Consider the following 11,936-nt stretch of genomic DNA (forward strand, 5'->3'; position numbering starts at 1 on the left):
CCCTAGTTTTGTGAATTTCTAAGAGTTCGCATACTTGTTGAAATGTGGTGTAGTGGAAAGAGTTGGGCGATCCAGGTTCTAGTCCCCACTCACCCATGGAAACCCACTGGGTGACTTTGGGCCAGTCACAGACTCTCAGCCTAATCCACCTCACAGGGTTGTTGTTATTGTGAGGATAAAGAGTAGAGGAGCAGGATTATGTATGCTGCCTTGGGTTCCTTGGAGGGAAAAAGGTGGGATATAAATGCAATAATAAATAAATAAATAAATAAATAAATAAATAAATAAATGAAACTGGGATTGAAAATTCCTCCTTTGATCTGTATGAAGCCATCCGAGAACTCCATGGTGACATAGAAATCTTTCCACGAACACCTTTGCCACTGTTTGAGCCTCCTGAACTGGAAGGGCATAAGCTTCAGCCTAGGGTGACCCTATGGAAAGGAGGACAGGGCTCCTGAATCTTTAACAGTTGCATAGAAAAGGGAATTCCAGCAGGTGTCATTTGTGTATATGGGGAACCTGGGGAAATTCCCTCTTCATCACCACAGTTAAAGCTGCAGGAGCCCTGTCCTCTTTTAAATCTGGTCACTCTAGTATAGCTCCTGCAGCTTTAACTGTGGTGATGAAGAGGGAATTTCCCCAGGTTCCCCATATATACAAATGACACCTGCTGAAATTCCCCTTTCTGTGCAACTGTTAAAGATGTAGGAGCCCGGTCCTCCTTTCCATAGGGTCACCCTACTTCAGCCAATTCTGAAAAATAGGCCCTTTCTACACCTGAGGGTTATCCCAGGAAAATGGAGGGATCGTCCCTGCCTGCTCCCGGGATTCCCTGCATGGCATTTGGATGCACAGGAATGATCCTGGGATGATCCCAGGATATAGGGCTGGTGTAGACATGCCCAAAATCAGCTAGTACAATAACGTATTTATTTCCTCAAGGAGTAATAGGCAATGGAACTAAAATATCAATAGCTATTCTTTTTAAGCCTGACCAGCTGGGGTAGAGATCGTTGGGGCCCAAGGTCTATGGGCTAGCTCCTTTCGTGAGCCACACATTTTGCAGGACCAGTCTTTTATGGATCTCCTCCAACCCAGCCAGAAATCATAGAATCATAGAATAGCAGAGTTGGAAGGGGCCTACAAGGCCATCGAGTCCAATCCCCTGCTCAAGGCAGGAATCCACCCTAAAGCATCCCTGACAGATGCTTGTCCAGCTGCCTCTTGAAGGCCTCTAGGGTGGGAGAGCCCACAACCTCCCTAGGTAGCTGATTCCACCGTCGCACTGCTCTAACAGTCAGGAAGTTTTTCCTGATGTCCATCCGGAATCTGGCTTCCTTTAACTTGAGCCCGTTATTCCGTGTCCTGCACTCTGGGAGGATCGAGAAGAGATCCTGGCCCTCCTCTGTGTGACAACCTTTGAAGTATTTGAAGAGTGCTACCATGTCTCCCCTCAATCTTCTCTTCTCCAGGCTAAACAGGCCCAGTTCTTTCAGTCTCTCTTCAGAGGGCTTTGTTTCTAGACCTCTGATCATCCTGGTGGCCCAAGTAACTGGTTGCCCAAATAACAAGTGCACCAGCTGTGCCCGTTCCTAGAGATGTCGGACCTGGCCACGGTGACACATGCCTTAGTTACATCCCGATTGGATTACTGTAACGCGCTCTACATGGGGCTGCCTTTGAAGAGTGTTCGGAAACCCCAGCTGGTTCAAAGAGCTGCAGCCAGATTGTTGACCGGGGCTGCTTACAGGGAGCGGACAACTCTCCTGTTAAAACAGCTCCACTGGCTTCCCGTCTGTTTCCGGGCACAATTCAAAGTGCTGGTTATGACCTATAAAGCCCTATATGGTTCGGGTCCAGGTTATTTGAAAGAACGTATCCTCCCTTATGAGCCTGCCTGTGCTTTGACATCTTCTGGAGAAGCCCTTCTTTCAGTCCCACCTTCTTCACAGGCGCGCTTGGTGGAAACATGGGAGAGGGCCTTCTCGGTGGCTGCTCCGGTGCTCTGGAACTCTCTTCCCGGGGAGGCTAGGTTGGCTCCCTCCTTGATAGGCTTTCGGAAGCAGGCTAAAACTTTTTTGTTCAAGCTGGCCTTTGGAGAATAATCCAGCCCTCCATCTATGTTAATGTCTTATAATTTGTTGTGTATTTTTTTAATTGTTTATGGTTTTGTTTCCCTCCCCCCCCCCCCATGTATATTTTAAACTTTGTAAGGCTGCCTTGAGGCCCAGAATTGGGCAAAAGGCGGGATACAAATAAATATAATAATAATAATAATAATAATAATAATAATAATAATAATAATAATAACAAGACTGTACTAGTATGCACTAGTATCCCTTCCTTTAACGTCATTTCAGTGACACTTCATATTTTTTTTGTTTTCAAGGAAAAGTTTCACAGATCACTCGAAGGTCCTGTCCTTCTTGTTTGCCGTTCAGGAGATCAACCACAATCCCAAGCTCTTGTCCAACATCACCCTGGGCTACAGCATCCATGAGAACTATTTCAGTGCAAGGAAGACTTATGATGCCTTGCTAGACCTGCTGTCTCCAGGGCAGGCCAATGTGGCCAACTACAAATGTGGAAAGCGGAATCAGCCATTGGCTGTCCTGGAAGGGTCTGAATCTGACAACTCCATCCAGATTTCAACCATGTTGGGCAACTACAAAATCCCACAGGTGGGGGAGGAGCTTTTGCAGGCTGAGACTAATTTCACCTCTAAGGAAATAAAAGTTCTCCAGAGAAGATCAGTAGGTACTACCCTCCCCATCAAAATTTAAGTCATGGACAGCCAGCCTATATTTATAGATTTTAATTATTTATGTATAAACAAATATCTGGAGCCATGGTGGAGTTAACCCCCATCCCAACACACATACACAAACCAGTTTGTGTTAGGGGTCCATGATGGCTATGGATGATATTCCTACGCTCAAGGACAAATGATGTGATTGACATCATCCCAGAGTGCAGGACACGGAATAATGGGCTCAAGTGACAGTAAGCCAGATTCCGGCTGGGCATCAGGAAAAACTTCCTGACTGTTAGAGCAGTATGACAATGGAACCAGTGACCTAGGGAGGTTGTGGGCTCTCCCACCCTAGAGGCCTTCAAGAGGCAGCTGGACAACCATCTGTCACGGATGCTTTGAGGTGGATTTCTGCACTGAGCAGGGGGTTGGATTCGTGGCCTTGTAGGCCCCTTCCAACTCTACTATTCTAGGATTCTATGAACATGATGCATAGTTTTGTCCCAATTCATATGCTTATAACTCAGAAAGCAAGGCAGGCACCCATGAACAGCAGTTAAATTATTTTACAGTGGTCAGTCACCCATAAGAATCAAGAACATTCCTATTCTGGGTGACTTGACCAAATTAAATACTGCTAGGAAGATGGGGTGAGATCGACTTTGTTCTCAATCTCACCAAACCACCGGTGTGTTCCTTTCTTTCGCAGGTCACTTATTCCTTTGTTTCTCCTGTTCTGAGTGATAGAACTCAATTCCCTTTTTTCTACCGGATGGTTCCCAAAGAAGGAACGCAGTACCCAGGGATGGTCAAACTGCTCCTGCATCTCAGATGGACATTGATTGGTCTTGTTGCTCCAGATACCGACAATGGAGAGAGGTTCTTGAGGACCTTGACTCCTGAGCTCACCAGGAATGGCGTTTGTGTTGCTTTCTCACAAAGCATCTCAGGACTGAATACAAACGAAGTCAAAATCGGCCAACCTTCATTCGAAAACTGGCCACAAGTCAACGTTTTGGTTTATTGCGCTGAGGCTAATTCCTTTTTAGAAGGAATTGGCATCATGCAACAAGTAATTGAAATGTGGATGAAACCCATTGTAGGGAAAGTCTGGATCACAAACGCTTTATGGGATGTCACCTTGGATTTAATGTATAATGATGTCTCTTTCCAAAGGATCCATGGTATTTTTTCCTTCTTTCTCCAGACAAATAAAAGGCCTAACTATGATAATTTACGACCCTTTTTCTTGGCAATGGAGCAGTTTCTGGAGAAAGTGTATAAGTGTTCATTTTCCAAGAATGCATTGTCTGTGAAAGGGTGGACAAGATGCAGGGAGAACGAGAAGGTGGAAGTCCTGTCCTACAAGGACCTGGAGAGAATTCTCTCTCTGGACAGCTACATGATTTACAACACCGTCCAGGCTGTGGCCCGTGCCTTAAATGCTGCTTATTTGTCCAAATCTAACAAGATGGTGGCCCAGGGTGGAGGCAGGGTGGATGTCCAAAGGCTACAGCCATGGCAGGTATTCCCTTTTCTATCATGGATATCCCTACTTTTCAATACTAGAATTATTGAGGCAAAACTCTCTGTGCCGGTGCTTATTTTATTCCCATACACAGGCCTGCAAGTACCCAGACCATCTGCTCATAGCCCCAAGCCTTGGCTCAACTCTCCTGCTTTTGCCTTGACCCATTCTCTGGTTCTCAGCTCCTTCCTGCCATCCCATGTGGGTGCTTCTTTTGCACCTATCTGGTTCTGCGTTGACACCTCTCTTTAGCAACCTCACCTTCACAGATCCTTAGTTTTGCTCTGAAATGATCCCAGTGAGTTTAACACAAAAGAGAGGAGCCCTCGCTGCAGAAACAAGAACAAACAAAAGGACCCAAAAATATACAAATTGATGATTATTGATTCTGTATTATCAGGGATATAAGAATGCCCATACATGTAAACATATGCAAAAATTCATTCACGTTTTACAGTATGTAATAAGTGAATATAAATGTAAATAGTCAACACACGTTGAAATATAACAGCAATTTGCATTGAAATATAACATCAATTACATAAATACGAGGCTCATAATACGTACACTGAAATATCATAAATAACATGATAGCACTCTTCAAATACTTAAAAGGTTGTCACACAGAGGAGGGCCAGGATCCCTTCTCGATCCTTCCAGAGTGCAGGACATGGAATAACGGGCTCAAGTTAAAAGAAGCCAGATTCCAGCTGGACATCAGGAAAAACTTCCTGGCTGTTAGAGCAGTACGACAATGGAATCAGTGACCTGGGGAGGTTGTGGGCTCTCCCACAATAGAGGCCTTCAAGAGGCAGCTGGACAACCATCTGTCAGGAATGCCTTAGGGTGGATTCCTGCATTGAGCAGGGGGTTGGACTCGATGGCCTTGTAGGCCCCTTCCAACTCTGCTATTCTATAAAAGGGGCTATTTGCATTCATGCTCTTCAAATGAGTCTTTGTTCAATTACCTGTATAATATATTTCAGTGGACCTATTATGAGCCTCGTATTTATGTAATTGATGTTATAGAATCATAGAATCATAGAATACAGGTAGAATACCACACAGCAAAAATTAATATAGGTTAAAATATGAGATTAAAACAGCAAAGTTTGAATTTAAGTTAAATAGGTGTTAAAATACTGAGACAATAAAAAGGTCTTCACCTGGCGTCTGAAGGCATATAATTTAGGTGCCAAGCGAACCTCTCTGGGGAGCTCGTTCCACAACCGGGATGCTACAGCAAAGAAGGCCCTCCTCCTGGTAGCCACCTGTCTCACTTCCTTTGGCAGGGGCTCATGGAGAAGGACCCCTGTGGATGATCTTAAGGTTCAGGCAGGTACATAGGGGAGGAGGCGTTCCTTCAGGTAGCCTGGCCCCAACCGTTTAGGGCTTTGAATGTTAATACCAGCAGTTTGAATCGGGCCCGGACCTGGACTGGCAGCCAATGAAGTTGTAGAATTACCCCTTTCTACACCTAAGGGTTATCCCAGGAAAATGGAGGGATCATCCCTGCCTGCTCCTGGGATCCCCTGCGGGTCATTTGGATGCACAGGAACGATCCCGGGATGATCCCGGGAAAAGAGACAGAGGTAGAAACAGTCGTAGTATTGATATCCAGACATGAAAAGGGCAGAACTGAAATATCAAATGTGGTTTCTTCTTTCCTCAATGCCGGTGCTTCCCCTGCCATTCCAGCTTCATCCGTTCCTGAGAAACTCACAGTTTTACAATAATTCTATGGAAGGAGTGTATTTGGACGAGAACGGAGACCTGGCAGCCGACTATGACATCGTGAACTGGGTGGTCTTTCCCAATAAGTCCGTCGTTAGAGTGACATTTGGGAGTCTAGCAAGACAGGGATCCCAAGGCCTCAAGTTCACCATTGACCAGGATGCCTTCGTGTGGCCCAACCGGCTCAACAGGGTGGGGGCAAATCATTCCTTCCCTTTCACAATATTCATTGACCATCTCTTAGGGCCTTGCTAGACTTACCAGATAATCCGTTTGGGATGAGGGGCCAGGCCGCGCTAGAAGTAGCGCGGCCTGTAGGCCCTGTCCACACGTAAGACACGATGGGGCGGAGGGAAGCCCCGTCGCGTCCTCCATTTTTTTAGGACTTAAAGGACCATGTGTGCAGGAGCGCACCAACGGAAAAGGTAAGGCTGTTTTTTAAAAAACATAAAGGGTTCTCCACTCCCCCTGCCCCTGATTTCCCCACACACAATGTCTGATGCCCCCCCTGCCCGCTCTCTCGCCTGTCCTCCCCCCGCTCGCCATGCCCACCCCCTGCCCGCTCATCATGCCCTGGCCCTGTCCGCCATGCCCTGGCCCCGTTCTTCTTCCCCCCCTCTCCTGCCGGGTCCACTCTTTCCCCCGACCCCCATCTCCCCACCCCCATGATTTCCCCCCACCCGGCCCGATGGGCACAGCGCTCCTATGGAATGTTGTGCCCAGTGCGTGGCTTCTCCCAGCTACTTATGAGTAAGCGAGCAGCTGGGAAAAGCCATGGACCCTGCTAGACTTTCCGCAGCCCCGGCCTCAGCCCGGGGCTGCGGAAAAGCCGGGCCATATGTGGATCCGCTTATCCCGGTTCAAGGGAGGACTTAGCCAGGCCTGACCCCGGGATCCCCTGTGTGTCATCTGGATGAACAGGAGGGAGACTGGGCCTTACACCGCGCTAACTCCTCATCTAGCAACAGCCTTAGTCTAGCTCAATAATGGAGACCCTGCTTCACGTATAGGAGCTTCCAGGGTCAATCCCTGGCATCTCCCGGTACAGCTGTTGACAACAACTGGGCTAGATATTGTCCAGTGTTGACAATGCTGGGTTAGATGGACCATGGGTCTAACTCAATTTGAGACAGCTTCCTGTGTTCCTATGATGTTTCCCTAATACATGGAACAGACTACAGACTACAGATGGGTTGGATTCCAGCTGCCCTTATTGGACATGGAAGCTGGAACAATGGGGATTGGAATCCAACCCACCTGTTGGGTATCAGATTGGGGAAGGCTACAGGAAGAGTAAACTGGGAACCAACATGTAGACTCCTGCAATGGGCAGGGAGTTGGACTAGATGGCCTTGTAGGCCCTTTCCAGCTCTGCTATTCTAGGATTCTACTTCTTTCAGTTACAGGCTTAGTTACAGTGTACAAGTTAAACCCTAGATGTCCTGCTGGGCCTTTTCTAACGCTGTGGGCTGTCTTCACAGCACTGAGATGGCGCCGCTCCACCACCAAATCCTGTCATCTTGTGAACCCTTCCCATGGTTTCATGCGACCAATGGCAGGTTGCCGTCTGCCTATGAATGATCCACAGCGCAGCCCAAGCGAGGATAGAAATACAAGAGCTGTGCTGACCTCTAGCTTCACCCCACATACCTGCTTCCCTCGGATTATCCCCATAGCGTTAAGCTTTCGGTTTTGTTGTTGTTTTTACTACCGGGCGACAGCGATTCTTTGCATACCAGGAAGTGAGTTTGAAGGGTGAAATGTAAAAAATCATTAAAAAATCAACAGATGCCCCAATTCAATTCAAATTTGGTAAGTTTAAAGCTCTCCGTAATATCTATTACTGTGCCAGTTTTGGTATCTTTGCCTTTAAAGCTTATGCAGATATAAACATTTCTTTAAAATCCTGCTCCTGCACCTCAGCGGCGGCTCGGAAGATACGTTCAAAAAGTAGGGGCTAAATACGGTGAATCTTTTTGTTTTATTGCACAATGAAGGCAGGACGCCTGGGAGTACTTTACAATCAAAGCAGATTATAAGGTGGAAAACTTGAGTCCTTTGCATGCAATTCACAGTGATTGCACAGTATAACGCTGCTGTGATGAAGCTCCTTGTTTGGGCAAGAAATGTCGGGGCGAATCCCTGACTTTTCTACACTGCATCTTCAGGTCTTTGCCCCGGGGTGACTCCAAAATGGCAGCTGCATCATGTATCTGATGCAGCATGGATTCAGGGCCACCCCAGGGGGAAAACAGTGTATAGACAGCCCCTGAGTCTCATGTCTGTGGATAATTTGGCCCTAACACGTTTTCCTTCCCTGTCTTTGCTTTTGTGCTCAGCCGTTGCCTCGTTCCAGGTGTGTTGAGAGTTGTCGCCCTGGTTTAGTCAAGGTGGTTCAGGAAGGAAAACTGGTTTGCTGCTACAACTGTCTTCCCTGTGCAGAAGGGACCATCTCCACCCAAGAAGGTGGGTGAGTCCAGAGGGAAATGCAGCCCATGTGAGGAAGGGTAAAGACCCACGCAGACATGTGCATTGAAGGTTTTCTTAAGGGCATCTCTAAAGTTGGATCCTTTATTGCAATAGGCATAATTTATTTCACAAAGTAAGTCATGGAAAAGGGCCCTGGAGGAGAGACGTTGGAGCTGCAGATGGGGAGGCTATGAATGGGGCAGGCATCAGCACATCCTGATACACATCATCCATGGTGAATATCACTGTGTTCACTCCAATTCTCCACGTGGTGAGAAATTCCAGGAACGGAGTGCTTACCAAGACTTGGTTTCCTTCGGAAGGAGATGAGCACAGATCTATTGGCACATTTTAATATTTGCCTTCATTCACAAATATACATTACAAAATTGGAACGGTCATGCTGGATCACACCAAAGGTCCATCAGCTCCACCAATCTTTTCACACACCCACAAGTAGAACATGAGTGCAATAGAACCCTCCCACCCATGTTCCCCAGCAACTGGTTTATATTGGCACACTGTCTCTGACACTGAAGGTAGCGTATAGCCATGGATAGCCTTCTCCTCCATGGAGCTGTCCAATCCTCTTCTAAAACCATCCAGATTGGTGCTCATCACTACTTCCTGTGGTAGCGAACTCCATAGTTTATTGTCACTTCCTCCATGTGGGATAATTTGCACTCAGTGAAGCTGATCCAATAGTGGTTGGAGGAGTGCTGAAGCTGCAGGTTCATTCAGAGATGATTTGCACACATGGCATCCTGCCCAGTGGGGAACACACCTAAGGGGCACTGGAAGGAGGTGGCTGAGTCCTCCGTTGTCTCAAATGACCACTGTTCTTTTCTATCAGAGACTAGACATCTGCGTGAGACAGACAGATGTACCAGGCAGAGATTGCTATGGATGTAAGGGAGACATTTCTTGTTATCTTTCCAGATGCAGACCATTGCACCAAGTGTCCAGAAGATCAGCATCCAAACAAGGACCGAGATCAATGTATCCCCAAGGTCATAACCTTCCTGTCCTATGAACAACCTTTGGGAATCCTCCTGGCTTCCTTTGCCCTGTTCTTGTCCCTAATCACAGGCTTCGTGTTAGGAATCTTCATTAAGTTCCTAGGAACTCCAATAGTCAAAGCCAACAACCGGGACCTCTCCTTCATCCTCCTCATCTCCCTCCTGCTTTCCTTCTTGTCCTCCTTCCTCTTCATTGGCCACCCAAGGAAAGCCACCTGCCTTCTCAGACAAACGGCCTTCAGTACAATTTTCTCAGTTGCCGTCTCTTCTCTGTTGGCCAAAACGATCACTGTGGTTCTTGCCTTCCTGGCCACAAAGCCAGGAAACAGGATGAGGAGATGGCTGGGGAAGAGTGTGACCAAAGCCATTGTCATTTCCTGTTCCAGCGTCCAAGTTGTCATCTGCACCATCTGGTTGGTCATCTTTCCTCCATTCCCAGATTCTGACATGCACTCCCAGCCTGGACAGATCATCCTCCAATGCAACGAAGGGTCTGTCACCATGTTCTATGCTGCCCTTGGCTACATGGGCTTCCTGGCTGCCATCTGCTTCACGGTGGCTTTCCTAGCCAGGAAGCTGCCTGGGTCCTTCAACGAAGCCAAGCTGATCACCTTCAGCATGCTGGTCTTCTGCAGTGTCTGGGTCTCCTTTGTGCCCACCTACCTGAGCACAAAGGGGAAATTCATGGTAGCCGTGCAGGTCTTCTCCATCTTGGCCTCCAGTGCTGGATTGCTGGGCTGCATCTTCATTCCCAAGTGCTACATTATCATATTGAGGCCTGATCTGAATAGGAAAGATCATCTTGTGACAAAAAGCAAAGTACAAATCTGATTTGTATTTCTTACAAACATATTTTGCTATTTTTCTAAAGTAGTTTGTGTTTAAAGAAAGAGTCTTCATTACAGCTTGGTAAATGCAATATATATATATATATATATATATATATATATATATATATATATTCTATTTGTTTAAATCTGGCTTGCTAAGGTTGTTGCTTCCAATGTTTTATTCTGGCTATAACTGCTCTGTGTTTTGAACTCATTCAAGTTTTTATGATTCATAAGCAACTTCGGCACCCCTTCAGGGACAAAATGTGGTAGAGTAATGTTTTTCTATCACTGAATAAATGAATGAATCCAAAGCAGGATCTACGCTACTGCATTAAAAAGTTTTATAACAGTAGTGAGAATTGTTGTTGTTTTTGCTGTTGTCATAACCCCCCTCTGCCCCCATACAGGCAAATCCCAGAAGAGGCTTTCAGAAGCCTCTTAGTATTTACCTTCCTGGTTATGTTAGGATGAAGAATTGTGAACCTGTTGACTTCCAAACTAATGCTTTTATAGGGTGACCATGTGAAAAGGAGGATAGGGCTCCTGTATCTTTAATAGTTGCATAGAAAAGGGAATTTCTGCAGGTGTTATTACAGGGAACACAGCAGTGTTCCCTGTGTTAAGGATGCTCAGTAAAAAGAGCATTCCACCATGTTAAAAGGAGTTATTGGGGGGTGGGTCAACCTAGCATTCTAAAATGAAAAATATTTCAGCAATCTTTCTGAAACGGAGTACTGCCAGAAAGAAATGCTGGTTTTACATACCCTGCCCTTTTCAAGAAGATTGATGAAATATTGAGGGCAGGATGTCACTTTAAATTACAAAAGGGGGGAGTGCTGGCACAGAAATGCTTCCGGGTTGGCGACCATTTTTTTGCACACTAATAGCTGCAAATTGGGAGCCTCCCCATGCAATCCAGTTGTAGGATTGCACTGCCCTATCCTCCCCATTGATGGAATGGCCTTTCTTTTTTCAAAAGACCATTCCATCAATTTTTTATTAATTTTTTAAAATTCCTATGTTTCCCTATGGGGAATCTGATAAGCTAACGCATGCACCTCAGATTCCCCAGAGAGAAGGGGGGAGAAGAAGGGAGAGCGCGGCCTGCGCTCATCCCCAAGAAAGCAGGTAAGTGGGGGGGGGGGTTGCCTGGGCCCACCGTTGCTGCTGCAGTTTGTGTGGTGGCGGTGGCAGGCCCAGGCGGGACAGGGGGCCACCTTCTCTGGTAGCGGCGGGCACAGTAGCCCAGGCCCACCACTGCCGCAGAAGGTAAGTGAAGTGGGGTGGGGGGTTGCCTGGGCCCGCTGTTGCCGCTGCAGTTTGTGTGGTGGCGGTGGCTACCGGGCGCGCCACTGCCACAGAAGGTAAGTGAAGGAGGGGTTGCCTGGGCCCACTGCCGCAGTTTGTGCGGCAGCGGGCCCAGGCGGGACGGGGGGCACTTAACTGCTCTGGTGGTAGCAGGCCCGGGTTAAACTGGAGCCGCTGGCTTCACCCGGAAGCAAGGCCAAAAATTGGGCCCTTGCTTCCGGGTGGAGCCAGGGACTCAATTTAAACCTGGGCCTGCTACTGCCAGGGAAGGTAAGTGAAGTTGGGTGGGG

The 11,936-nt window shown here is 47.2% G+C and overlaps 1 protein-coding gene across 1 annotated transcript; it reads left to right on the plus strand.

Moving 5' to 3' along the window:
* The first annotated feature begins 324 nt into the window (after positions 1 to 324).
* LOC134395827 (vomeronasal type-2 receptor 26-like) lies at positions 325 to 10,336 on the plus strand. The gene is made up of 4 exons (XM_063121986.1): positions 325 to 348; positions 2,445 to 2,684; positions 5,982 to 6,209; positions 9,686 to 10,336. Exons 1-4 carry the CDS (start codon positions 325 to 327, stop codon positions 10,334 to 10,336), a joined length of 1,143 nt encoding a protein of 380 aa, XP_062978056.1.
* The last annotated feature ends 1,600 nt before the right edge of the window (positions 10,337 to 11,936 follow it).

This window comes from Elgaria multicarinata, chromosome 3 (genome assembly GCF_023053635.1).
Source record: "Elgaria multicarinata webbii isolate HBS135686 ecotype San Diego chromosome 3, rElgMul1.1.pri, whole genome shotgun sequence".
NCBI lineage: Eukaryota > Metazoa > Chordata > Lepidosauria > Squamata > Anguidae > Elgaria > Elgaria multicarinata.

Coding starts and splice junctions, on each gene's coding strand:
- LOC134395827 (XM_063121986.1), top strand. CDS start 325: ATGAAGCCATCCGAGAACTCCATG. Junction 2,685..5,981: donor GCAACTACAAAATCCCACAG/GTGGGGGAGGAG, acceptor CTGCCATTCCAG/CTTCATCCGTTCCTGAGAAA. Junction 6,210..9,685: donor GGCCCAACCGGCTCAACAGG/GTGGGGGCAAAT, acceptor TCCTTCTTGTCC/TCCTTCCTCTTCATTGGCCA.